This window comes from Ursus arctos, unplaced genomic scaffold, assembly GCF_023065955.2.
Source record: "Ursus arctos isolate Adak ecotype North America unplaced genomic scaffold, UrsArc2.0 scaffold_13, whole genome shotgun sequence".
NCBI classification, from domain to species: domain Eukaryota; kingdom Metazoa; phylum Chordata; class Mammalia; order Carnivora; family Ursidae; genus Ursus; species Ursus arctos.
Window position 1 is genome coordinate 54,031,258 of NW_026622797.1, and position 13,726 is coordinate 54,044,983.

General features: G+C 38.6%; 1 protein-coding gene across 1 annotated transcript; it reads right to left on the reverse strand.

Moving 5' to 3' along the window:
• Nucleotides 1–3,518: 3,518 nt before the first annotated feature.
• Nucleotides 3,519–6,710, reverse strand: LOC113264793 (ATM interactor-like). The gene is given in 3 exon segments (XM_044388852.3): nucleotides 3,519–6,019; nucleotides 6,021–6,598; nucleotides 6,600–6,710. Coding segments are annotated over 3 exon segments (2,469 nt in total). The 3' UTR covers nucleotides 3,519–4,239.
• Between the last annotated feature and the right edge of the window lie 7,016 nt (nucleotides 6,711–13,726).

Sequence of the window (13,726 nt, forward strand, 5' to 3'; positions counted from 1 at the left end):
GGAAGTTTGGAGTTAGCTTCACCGAGCAGGTATTGATGTCAACACTGAGTCCAAACACTGCCAACTGAAATAGACCCCAAAGGGTGAAACTTGCCAGGTGTGGGTGCACACTCATTTCTCTCAGGCCCTCAGCCTGAATCTGTTTTCTATGGCTGGAGTATAGTGGTTTCAAACTCAGAATTCAGACATGTCAGTTCCTTAAAAAGAGTTTCTCTAATTAATATTTATCCTTAGATTTACAACCATGGGAAAATCAGCTTAAGCCCAATAAAATATATTTATTTTCTTTGCAGAAGTTTAGTCCTATTTGCACATACAATAATTGCCTTCAACAAGATAGTTTTGCCTTATTTCTAAAGTAATTTGTAATCCATAATTTAATAAAGTAAATGCAAGATGTAAAATAATTCTATCTACATGTACTATGTTTGAAGTGAAAATATTAAAAATAACCAAAGCTGGCTCAAAAGTACTTAGTTATTGTTAATTGTCTTTTGTATATATTAACTGAAGAAAACTTTGTCATGTTTGCTTCTATAGAACAGGGGAGAGGAGTACAGGAAAGAAAAAGGCAATAACATTTATTGAATGTCTGCTATTTGTCAGTAAAATTCAAATGTGCCATCTTGTTTTATCTTTACAACCACGCTAGGGGGTTGGTGGAGTCATCTTGTTTTAAAAATGAGGAAATTCAGTGTCATTGAATTTACATAACAGGGTTGTTCATTAGCCGGGTACCAAGAAGGCAGAGCCATTGTTTATTGCCTAGGTAAAGAAACAGAGGAGCTTTCTAGAATGTTATGCTGAATTCATTCAAGGAATATTGAATACCTCTTGCAAGGCAGGCGCCAAACCAGGCGCAGGGAGAATTAAATAGATGTGTGGAACTGGCCTCAGGGGTTTGGTGAAAGAGACCTCTACACAGACCTCGGACGCTAGTGGATGCTTCAGGAACTAATTCCTTAGTTCATCCATTAATGTTCATTTCTGTTTGTTGATATAATCATTACTTAGAGCAATTATTTTGGCCTTGATTGCAGGTATCATTATTGGTGAAATTGAAATAAACGTAAACCTTCAAATTTCATTGCCGTAAATATCTTCTATAGCACTGTGACCATGTCCATGTGATAGCACATATCAGATGTCCTCCTAAGTGGACTGATGTACTTGAGGTCGTTCGGGTCATGTTTCATCCATCCATAGTGCCTGGGTGCCTAGTCCATTACCTGGCATCTGATAGGTATTCAATAAATATTTGTGGAATGATTTAAGGTATTGCTGGAGCAAACCATTTAAAAAAATAAGTACCTAATTAGTCTTAACAATATAAGTCTAAATTAAATTCCAATTAAAAAACTTGTTAATTGCTTTTCTCTGCTTAGTTATTAGCTGACACATACATATATACTATCAGCAACCTAATAATCATTGTACAGAGTTTTTAACAATTGAAAAGACTATTTTTTCCCTGATTCTACATTTTAATACATTTTGGTGAACATATTGCCTTGATTATTAGAAATGTATTTCTTTTTTTCCGACTTTGGTTTTTACATTATCATAATTTTTGCCTTTGTTTCTAATATGCAGCCCAGGGTTATCACTAAAGTTAAAAAGAAAGCTTTGAGTTTTACTAATATATATATATATAATTTATTTATATTTAATATTTAAATATATATTGATATATTTAATTTTTAAGATTTTAAACATATATTTATATATTTTTAAATTTTATATATTATATATATTTAAATTTTTTAGATTTTAAATTCAAGTTAGTTAACATATAGTGTATTTTTAGTTTCAGGGTTAGAATTTAGTGATTCATCACTTGCATATAACACCCAGTGCACATCAAGTGCCTCCTTAATGCCCAATCCTTCCCCCACTTCCCTCCAGCAACTCTTAGTTTATTTCCTAGATTTAAGAGTCTCTTGTGGCTTGTCTCCCTCTCTGTTTTTATCTTATTTTATTTTTCTTCCCCTTCCCCTATATTCATCAGTTTTGACTCTTAAATTCCACATATGAGTGAAATCATGTGGTATTTGTCTTTCTCTGACTAACTTATTTTGCGTAGCGTAATACCCTCTAGTTACATCCATGTCATTGCAAATGGCAAGATTTCATTCCTTGATGGCAGAGAAATAGTCCATTTTATGTTTATACCACATCTTTATCCACTCATCTGTTGATGGACATCTGGGCTCTTTCCATATTTTGGCTATTGTGGGCACTGCTGCTATAAACATTCAGGTGCATGTGCTCTTTCAAATCACTATTTTTGCATCCTTTAAATAAATATGTAGTAGTGCAATTGCTGGGTCATTGGGTAGTTCTATTTTTTTTTTTAGAATTCTCACTTCTCTTTAATCACTGAATTTCAGTTTTTACGAATAATCTTAAGACAATTCAGGTAACTAAGGTTTTGGGAGGGAAAACAGTTCTTGTACATAAAGAACTAAGACATGCTCAATCGTTCTGTAAATAACTCTATTGGCTGGATTAACAAACATTTTCACAGAAACAAAATTTTTAAAGCCGAAGATTATTGCATTTATATTTACAAAAAAGCCATAAACAAACATGCATTTCTCCTTTACTGGGAGAACTTAAATCAATGTTTGAACATTAAGGCAGTGACGATTCTAAAACAATGAAATTCTAAGTTAAGGCTTTATGTTTGTTTTGAAACCCAGTCATAGGCCACTGTGACCAAAGCAAACTCTTATCTACCAGGTTGGGTTCATCTCTCCAGGATGTGTTATTTATTCACTACCAACTATTCTTCTATGGGATAGGAATTAGTAGTTACATCACCTATTTACTTGGGGTTATTAGTCCATTCCTTAGGTTTTATTTTGAGGATTTAGCCTTCAGCAGCATAAGCATGTGCCACAGAACTTTTTCTTAATAAACTTAGAAAACGTACAGGCTGCACTGATTTTTCCTTTACTGAAAGTTGGGCAACAATCCTGAACACAGTAAACCTCCAAAGCATATATGCCCAAGTTCCCATCTAAAAATATGGATGTTCTTATTACTGAAGTGGTGTTCACTGCCTGTTCTTTGAAGACTGGTATTGATGTCTAAACAAAGCAACAAAATGCAGAATACCTTATCTTAGGTGGATCTGTTCTATACTTGCTATCCTCAAGGCACAAAAAACATCCCTGCTAGGCCAATGTCTTTCCTTATTCAAGGAAAAGATGAGAAGCAGACGAGCAGATTCACTTTAGAATAATTGTTGATTGCACCCTTGCCCTATCAACTTGCACTGAAATTTAGCAGGGGGGATGTCCTTTTCTCTTTCCCTTACTTTTAACATTTAGAGAGACACAACTCAGATCCAGCCTATGGGTACACTTTGAGAAGCAGCTGGGGAGCACCACCCTCGCCTACTGGGGAGAGCAGGAGGGATGTTCCCAGGGCACACTCCAGTACGAGTTTCCACGGCTGGGATGACGTACGGTTACTTAGATTAGAAGGATCACTATTTACACTAAGTGCTTGCCGCTGCTTCTTGAAGCAGGAATTTTACAGCAACACGTCTTGTGAGGAAAGTACTGTAGACCTGGGTTGGTATCGGTAACAGTTCATGTAGAGGAAGAATGGCATTGACTACATGAAGATGGTCTCCAAAGGTAAAGACAGCTGTAGTTCTCCTTTGTCTTCAAGTCAGAAAAAAGTGAGATGTCAAAGCAGATGAGGCTGCAGGCAGCATGCATCCCACGCCATCCAAGCGCTGGCGCTTATATATGATGTGTGGCATCCGGTTTCTTTAGATTGACTATCAGGAAACAGGAGTTTCTAACAGGCACTGTCAAATATTTTAGGTGCAACTTAAGTTAAGCAAGACACATTCCCACTGAAATGTTTTGAAGATCTGAAAAGTCTGTACCCTAGTACCTGGTAAGCTTGGCTTCAGCTAATCGCTAGATGGGTTTGAAAGGTGTGAAATACACTTGTGTTTTTAAGATGGGAAGACTAACTGTGAAAGGGCAAATGTAGGCAACACAGAAACAGTATTTTTAGATCAACATCTTACACTTTATAATACACTCACATTTATACACAAATTTCATGTTTACAAGTACAAAAGGCAAAGACCCTCCAAGAATTGAAGTAAATGCATCAGTAACTACATTCAATAGTGTTAACACTGTTGTCCCACTCTCCATTTTCCAAACCCAGAAGGAAACTGTGTAAATGCCTTCGCACGCTCGGACTTCATTTTCAGAAGTTGGAGACCGTGTGTAGTTCCGCACACGTCTGGGTTTCTACAGAGCTGAACTGAGATTCCATCGTGTTCCAGGCCAAATCAGCCAGAAGAAAGTCATCCATTGCTGTATGAGTTTCATTGCTGGTGAAGAACAAGCTCCCCAGGGTTTCGAAGCCAGAATGCATGGTCTGTGTTTCTGTACTGTTCAACTGAACTTTGCTTTCTACAGCAGGTATGTTTTTAGCAGCGGAGATCCCTTCAGTTTGGGTCTCTGTGTCAGATGAATCAGTACTCATGGAAAAGCTGGAGTGTTTCAGAGTACTTCCCAGAGGCAGGTGGGGGCTACTGTCTAAAAAGAAGTTTAAGTCTGTCTGTGTCTGCGTGTCAAACATTTCAAGGCCTAAGAAGTTAGAATTTCCCCTACAAGTATAGGACTGAGCAGATGTGTCTGCAAGGAAGAAGTCCGTTTGGGTCTCTATGTCCAGCGATTCCAAGACAGACTCGGTGGTCATGGTGTTAAGCTCACTCTCTTCAGTTTGAGTCTGGATATTTGAGGCGGACAAGAACTCTTCAATATCAAAATCAATTGCGGGATTCTGGGTTGGGCCAGATGGGAGCTGGGGATCAGGTCCAGTACTTGTGTCAGACAAAAGACTACGATTGTCCAGTGTCTGACTGGGCAGATCACTTGACAAGATGTTTTCTAAATCACTTAATAAATCTATAGTTTGGGTCTGATTATCTGTCATGTTCTGTGAAGGAAGCATACTGTGCTGTGCACTGAAGTTTATAATTGGTGCAGATTTCTCAAGATCTTGATTTAAAGTCTTAGGGTGGTTCTGAGGTAACAGATCATGAGGGACGGTCTCTGCTACTAAGCTGCTGCTTATAATACTGTCTGTAGAAACACCGTAGGATGAATGGACGCTCTCAGAAATGTCTCCACCCATAACAGCTTGGTCCATCTGTACTCGGTCATCTGTCAGACTTTGCATTCCACTGGTCTGGGTTTCTCTGGAGATCCCACCTGACTGGTAACAGGCATCTATAAACGCATCAGTCTGAGCAGCTATGGATGAGGTCACCTTAGAACTGGGCAAAAACGTTTGTGTATGAACACTAATGGGAAGGGAAACTTGAGAACCAAACGTCAAATCTGTTTGAGAACAAGAAGATACGGAGGAATCAGGCCCAGCCCACTGTGTGGAAGGTATGAAGTGTTGTGTGGTGTAAGACAGGTCTGTCTGTACATTGATTGAAGAAATGCTGTTCTTCTGACATGTGTTCCCTAGTTCTTGTAAAGGATTAGACAGGCTCTTACCCAAGATCACTTGAACACCTGTACTAATTGGCTCCATAGCAACAGGACTTACAATTTTTGAAAGAGGGAGACTTTCCTTAAGACAGCCAGCCTCTGAATCTAGGCCGAGGATCAGGGTTCCGATTGACAAGGGCACTATGTGTACAGCGCCCAGGGCAGAACCCTGATGATCGACACCCAACACCACAGGCTGCGCCGAGGAGTCGGCTGTAGGCACGAAGACAGGCATGGGAGAAAACTGCATAACAGGAAGTTTCACCAGAGCCACTTTGGGCTTGGGTAAAAGCAACTTCTGAGGATATCTTGGAGGTGTTGTAAGAGTCTGCTTTCTGGCATTAGAGTTGCAAGAGTCTTCAAAAGAAGCAACCAGCTTTATATCGGAAGTTTCCAGTTTTTGAGCGTCTGGTCTTGGAGCTGGTTGGGTGCTCAAGGACTCAGTGGTCTTACTGGACAACTTCTGGCTGTGCAGGCAGCTCCATTTTCCTTTTCTTACTAGGTGGATCCCTGTGCTCTGCTGGGATCTCGTGGCCAGTGCGGTAGATGTGGGACTGTAAAGCAGTTCTACTGGCGTAGGGACAGCCACACGTGCACTGGAAGGTCTTGCCACAGTCCTCTGCGTGCCTTTTCAGGTCCCACTCCGTGCCGTAGGAATTGCTGCACTTACTGCACTTATGCTTCTTTTCAGCATGCATTTTCATAAAGTGCTGTTTTACAAGAGAAAATTGAGAAAATGGTCTGTCAGGGCCTCTAGGGCATCCTTCAATTGGACAACAGTAGAATTTTGGTACAGTTTTCAAATCTTTTCTTATTGTTGGATTTACTATGCCATCCTGCAGCCGGTGGCTCTTGACCAGGTGCATGTTGAGCGCCGGGCTGTTGGGCAGGATCTTGCCGCAGCCGCGCACGGTGCACAGGATGTTGGTCCGCACGGCTCGGGACAGCTCGCTCACCGACGGCTGGATCAGCTCCCGGGCCGGAGGCTCTGGACCCGCGGGCTGCTGTCTCGCCGCCGCGGGGCGCGGCCGGCTGCCCCTCAGCCGTCCGGGGGGGTCCCCAAGGGCCCGAGGCGGCGGCGGCGGCGGCTCCCCTCGCGGCGGTCGGGACGGTCGGGGCGCCCGAGGCCAGAGGCGCGGACCCCGCCGCCGCCGCCTCAGAGGCCGCCATGGGTAGTTCTATTTTTAACTTTTTGTGGAACCACCATACTGTTTTCTAGAGTGGCTGCACCAGTTTGTATTCTGACCAACAGTGTAAGAGGATTACCCTTTCTCTGCATCCTTGCCAGCATCTGTTGTTTCCTAAATTGTTAATTTTAGCCATTCTGACAGGTGTGAGGTGGTATCTCATTGTGGTTTTGATTTGTATTTCCCTGATGATGAGTGATGTTGAGCATTTTTTCCTGTTTCTATTAGCCATTCATATGTCTTCTTTGGAGAAATGTCCCATTTCTTGACTGGATTTTTTATTTTTTGGGTATGGAATTTGATAAGTTCTTTATAGATTTTTGGATACTAGCCCTTTATCTGATATGTCATTTGCAAATATCTTCTCCTATTCCATAGGTTGCTTTTTAGTCTTGTTGATCGTTTCCTTTGCTGTGCAGAAACTTTTTATCTTGATGAGGTCCCAATAGTCCATTTTTGCTTTTGTTTCCCCAGCCTCTGGAGATGTGTCTAGTAAGAGGTACAGCCAAGGTCACAGGGGTCGCTGCCTGTGTTCTCTTCCAGGATTTTGATTTTTCACATTTCACATTTCCTGTCTCACATTTAGGTCTTTCATCCATTTTGAATTTATTTTTGTGTGTGGCATAACAAAGTGGTCCAGTTTCATTCTTCTGCATGTGGCTGTCCAGTTTTCCTAGCACCATTTGTTGAAGAGATTTTTTTTTCATTGGATATTCTTTCCTGCTTTGTCGAAGATTAGTTGACTATATAGTTGAGGGTTCATTTCTGGGTTCTCTGTTCTGTTCCGTTAATCTATGTATCTGACCATAGTGTCTTGATGATTACAGTTTTGTAATACAGCTTGAAGTGTGTAATTGTGATGCTTCCAGCTTTGGTTTTCTTTGTCAACATTCCTTTGGCTATTTGGGGTCTTTTTTGGTTCTATACAAATTTTAGGATTATTTGTTCCATCTTTGTGAAAAATGCTGGTGTTATTTTGATAGGGATTGCATTGAATGTATAGATTGCTTTGGGTAGCATTGACATTTTAACAATATTTGTTCTTCCAATTCATGAGAATGGAATGTTTTTCCCTTTCTTTTTGTTTTCCTTAGTTTCTTTCATAAGCATTCTATAGTTTTCAGAGTATAGATCTTTTATCTCTTCGGTAGGTTTATTCCTAGGTGTCTTACGGTTTTTGGTGCAATTGTGAATGGGATTGATTCCTTGGTTTCTCTTTCTGTTGCTTCATTATTGGTATATAGAAATACAACAGATTTTTGTGTGTTGATTTTATATCCTGCAACTTTGCTGAATTCCTGTATCAGTTCTAGAATTTTTTGGTGGAGTTTTTTTTCTACATAGAGTATCATGTCATCTGTGAAGAGTGAAAGTTTAACTTCTTCCTTGCCTATCTTGATGCTTTTATTTCTTTTTGTTGTCTGATTGTTGAGGCTAGGACTTCCAGTACTATGTTGAACAACAGTGGTTAGAGTGAACATTCCTGTTGTGTTCCTGATGTTTGGGGGAAAACTCTCAGTTTTTGAGGATGATATAGCTCTAATATATGGCCTTTATGATGTGGAGGTATGTTCCCTCTCTCCCTACTTTGTAGAAGGTTTTTATCAAGAAAGGGAGCTGTATTTTGTCAAAGGCTTTTTCTGCATCTATTGAGTGGATCTTATGGTTCTTATCCTTACCTGTATTAATGTGGTGTATCACATTGATCAATTTATTTGCAAATGTTGAACCACCCTTGCAGCACAGGAATGAATTCTACTTGGTTGTGGTGAATAATCCTTTTAATGTACTCTTGGATCTTATTGGCTCATATTTTGGTGAGAATTTTTGCATCCATGTTCATTAGGGGTATTGGTCTGTAATTCTTTTTAATGGAGTCTTTGTCTGGTTTTGGGATCAAGGTAATGCTGGCCTCATAGAATGAGTTTGGAAGTTTTCCTTCCATTTCTACATTTTGGAACAGTTTCAGAAGAACAGGTATTAATTCTTTTTTAAATGTTTGGTAGAATTCCTGTGGGAAACCATCCAGCCCTGGACTCATGTTGGGAGATTTTTTTTTAAAATAATTTTTATTTTGTTATATTAGTCACCATGCAGTACATCCCCAGTTTTTGATGCAATGTGGGAGATTTTTTGATTACTAATTTAATTTCTTTGCTGGTTATGGGTCTTTTCAGATTTTCTATTTCTTCCTGTTTCAGTTTTGGTAGTTTATATGTTTCTAGGAATGCATCCATTTCTTCCAGATTGCCTAATTTGTTGGTGTACAATTGCTCATAATATTCTCTTATAATTGTTTGTGTTTCTGCAGTGTTGATTGTGATCTCGCCTCTTTCATTCATGAATTTATTTACTTGGGTCCTTTTTCTTTTCTTTTTGATAAGTCTGGCAAGGGGTTTATCAATCTTCTTAATTCTTTCAAAGAACCAGCTCCTAGTTTTGTTGATCTCTTCTACTGTTCTTTTGGAGGCTATCTCATTGATTTCTGCTCTGCTCTTTATTATATCCTTTCTCCTGCTGGATTTAGGCATTATTTGCTATTCTTTTTCCAGCTCCTTTAGGTGTAAGGTTAGGTTGTGTATTTGAGACTTTTCTTGCTTCTTGAGGAAGGCCTGTATTGCTATATACATCCCTTTTAGGACTGCCTTTATTGCATCCCAGAGGTTTTGGACTGCTGTGTTTTCATTTTCATTTGCTTCCATGTACCTTTTTATTTCTTCTTTAGTTTCCTGGTTGACCCACTCATTCTTTTCTTTTTTTTTTTTTTTCTTCAAGATTTTATTATTTGTTTGACAGAGAGAGCGAGAGCAAGTGCAGAAGCAGGGAGAGTGGCAGGCAGGGGAAGAGGGGGGAAGCAGACTCCCCACAGAGCAAGGATCCTGATGTGAGGCTTAATCCCAGGACACTGGGATCATGACCTGAGCCGAAGGTAGACACTTAACCGACTGAGCCACCCAGGCACCCAACCCATTCATTCTTTAGTAGAATGTTCTTTAACCTCCATGTATTTGTGGTCCTTCCAATTTTTTTTTTTTTTTTTTGGTGGTTGACTTCAAGTTTCTTAGCATTGTGGTCTGAAAGTATGCATGGTATGATCTCAGTGTTTTTGTACCAGTTGAGGCCTGATTTGTGACCCAGTATGTGATCTATTCTGGAGAATGTTCCATATGCACTTGAAAAGAATATCTATTCTGCTGCTTTAGGATGAAACGCTCTGAATATATCTGTTAAGTCCATCTGGTCCAGCGAGTCATTTAAAGCCCTTGTTTCCTTGTTGGTCTTCTGCTTGGATGATTTGTCCATTGCTGTGAGTGGGGTGTTAAAGTCCCCTACTCTTATTGTATTATTATCACTGAGTTTCTTTACTTTTGTTATTAATTGATTTATATATTTGGCTGCTCCCAAGTTAGGGGCATAAATATTTATAATTGTTAGATCTTGTTGGATAGACCCCTTTATTATGATATAGTGTCCTTCTTCATCTCTTATTATAGTCTTTGGTTTATTTTTTTTATTTTTTTAATAATATTTTTTATTATATTATGTTAGTCACCATACAGTACATCCCTAGTTTTTGATGTAAAGTTCTATGATTCATTACTTGCGTTTAAAATCTAGTTTATATGATATAAGGATGGTTACTCCAGCTTTCTTTTGATGTCCATTAGCATGACAAATCGTTCTTTGCCCCTTCACTTTCAATCTGGAGGTGTTTTTGAGCCTAAAATGAGTCTCTTGTAAGCAGCATATCAATGGGCCTTTTTTTTTTTTTTATCCATTCTGATACCTATGTCTTTTGCTTGAAGCATTGAGTCCATTTACATTCAGAGTAATTATTGAAAGATGTGAATTTAGTGTCATTGTATTACCTGTAAAGTCACTATTCCTGTAGATTGTCTCTGTTCCTTTCTAGTCTGTTACTTTTAGTTTCTCTTTCCCACTTGAAAGGTCACCTTTAATATTTATTGCAGATCTGGTTTAGTGCTCATGAACTCCTTTAGTTTTTGTCTGTCTTAGAGACTTTTATCTCTCCTTCTATTCTGAATGACAGCCTTGCTGAATAAAGTATTCTTGGCTGCATATTTTTCCCATTTGGCTTGTTGAATATATCATGCCACTTCTTTTTTTTTTTTATTTTTTACTTACTTACTTACTTATTTATTTATTTATTTATTTAATTTATTCGACAGAGACAGAGACAGCCAGCGAGAGAGGGAACACAAGCAGGGAGAGTGGGAGAGGAAGAAGCAGGCTCACAGCAGAGGAGCCTGATGTGGGGCTCGATCCCACAACACCGGGATCACGCCCTGAGCTGAAGGCAGACGCTTAACCGCCGTGCCACCCAGGTGCCCCTATCATGCCACTTCTTTCTGGCTTGTCAGGTCTCTGTGGACAGGTCTGCTGCCAGCCTTATGTGACTACCCTTGTAGGTTAAGGACCTTTTTCCCCTAGCTGCTTTCAGAATTCTCTCTTTATCTTTATATTTAGCAGTTTTCACTATGATATGTTGTTGTGTTGACCTTTTTTGTTGATTTTGACGGGAGTTCTCTGTGCCTCTTGCGCTTGAATGCCTGTTGCCTTCTCCAGATTAGGGAAGTTCTCAGCTATAATTTGTTCAAATAAACCTTCTGCCCCTCTCTCCCTCTCTTCCTCTTTTGGGACTCCTATGATACGGATAATATTGTGCTTTATGGAATCTCTGAATTCCCTAAGTCTGCCTTCATGATCTAATAGTTTTCTTTCCCTCTTCTTTTCAGCTTCATTAATTCCCATACTTTTATTTTCTATATCACCTATGCTATCTTCTGCTTCTTCAGCCCTCATTGTAATTATATCCAGTCTGTTTTGCATCTCAGTTATAGCATTTTTTATTTTAGCGTGACTAGTTTTTAGGTTTTTTTATCTCTGTAATAGGGTTTCTCTTCTATGCTTTTTTTCAAATCCAGCTAGTATTCTTATGACTGTTGTTCTAAATTGTTGTTCAGATATATTTCTTATATCTGTTTTGAGCAAGTCCCTGGCTGTGGTATTTTCCTGACCTTTCTTTAGGGGAGAATTCCTTCATCTTGTCATTTTGTCTAAGTTTCTATCTTTTGCATTTTATGATAGCTTGTCATGTTTCCTGCAGCTCAGAGTAATGTTATATTAAGAAGAGGTCATACACTGTCCAGGGCCTGGCACTTTAAGAAGTGTTTCTGGCATAGGCTTTGTGTACTCTGCTGTTGCATTTTGGCTGCTCTTTCTCACTGGCCAGTCCTCTTCAGATTTCCTCCTTGCTTGCACTGGGGAGTGCTTGGACCTTTATCTAGGTGTGCTATGATTTGTGTGTTGAAAGGAGCTTGGAAAAAAAAAAGGAAGAAAGGAAAAGTGGCAGGGAGGCAGAAGGGAAAACCTGCTTAAAAAAAAAAGAAAGAAAGGAAGAGGAAAAAGAAAGAGAATGAAAAATCCCAAACAGACAGTCAAAAAAAGTATAAGCCTGATTCCAATGAAAAAGAAAGGAAAAACAAATAAAGAAAAAGAAAAAAAAAGCAGCCTGATTCCCCCCCAAAAAAGAGAAAAGGAAATGCAAAAACAAACAAACAAAAAAATATAAACCTGATTCCAAAAGAAAAAGAAAAAAAAAAAAAGAATAAGAAAAAAAAAAAAAAGAATAAGAAAAAAAAAAAAAAGAATAAGAAAAAAAAAAAAGAATAAGAAAAAAAAAAAAAGCCTGGTCCTATTTCCACCACAACTGAAGGGGACTTTGAAGCACTATATGATCAGTAGAGTTGGTGCATGCAGCGTGCTGTTTTGCTCTTTTGGGGGAGAGGCCTGCTGCTGCGCTGACTCAGTCAGTCCTACCCTATCACTCGTTCCAAGTGATCTGACCTCAATATAGCTGAGTTCAAGGGAGAAGAAAAGCCCAGGGTCCCCCTACCTCTCTGCTATCTTAACTCTTTGATAATGCATATATTTAAATAGAGCTGCAGAGTTTGCCTTTTTTTCCATGTATTGAATTATTTTACACAACAGATTTTAGATATAATAATTTTTTGTGTGTGATAAGTCATATTACCTGCAAATAAATCTAGCATACTGTTATCTGAATAATCCTCATTTAACTAAGTCTGATCTTATTCTTTTGAAAGGAAAACTAAGACTTAGATTTCTTTCACAAGGCTTCCTGGAATTTCTTTGACTTTTCTTACTTCAGAACAGAATTAGCAGTATAAAATTATATAGCTGTGCTTTGTAGGTTGATATTTTTAATATGCTAAAGACCTAAACTCTTATTTCTTTTTAATATTGGTATTTGCATACTTATTTCTTCTTTTTTTTTTTTTTTTTTTGTAGCCAACATTTGTTAAATCATTATTATATGCTAAGTGCTGAGGCAGGTATGTGAATTAGCTCATCATGCCAACATTAATGCAGAGAAATAAGTACTTTCATTATTCCTACTCTACTAATGAAGGAACTGAGGATTAGGGAGGTTATGTTGTTAGGGAGGGGCAGATCTAAGACTAAATCCCTGTGTACACGACTCTAGATCATGAGGTCTTAATTTCCAGATTGTACTGTGTACTGTGAATGAATTCTGGTAGTCACAATGTAAACACAGGAGAGGATTCTAATGTCTTGACATAAAATTACATGGACAATTAAAATTATTAAACTTAGTGAAAATGTAAGGGTGTGAAATCATTCCAGTTCAATTCAGTTTGTACTTTGGCTTATTTATTTATTTAGTTTTCATTTGTATGGGTCCTTTTAATCTGGAAATACAGTATTTTTGGGAGATACTGTGCAAAGAACCTTGGTTGTTGTATCAGATGAGATGCTTTCAACTGCAGATAACATATTTGTTATAACAAAATGGCTTAAAGAATAAAGATATTTATTATCTTCCATAAGTGGAAACCTTGAGGTAAAGTGATTCTAATGTTGGACAACTAAATGGCTCAATAATGTCATCAACAATCCAGATTTTTTTCATCCTTCTCTGTCATCCTCAGTGTG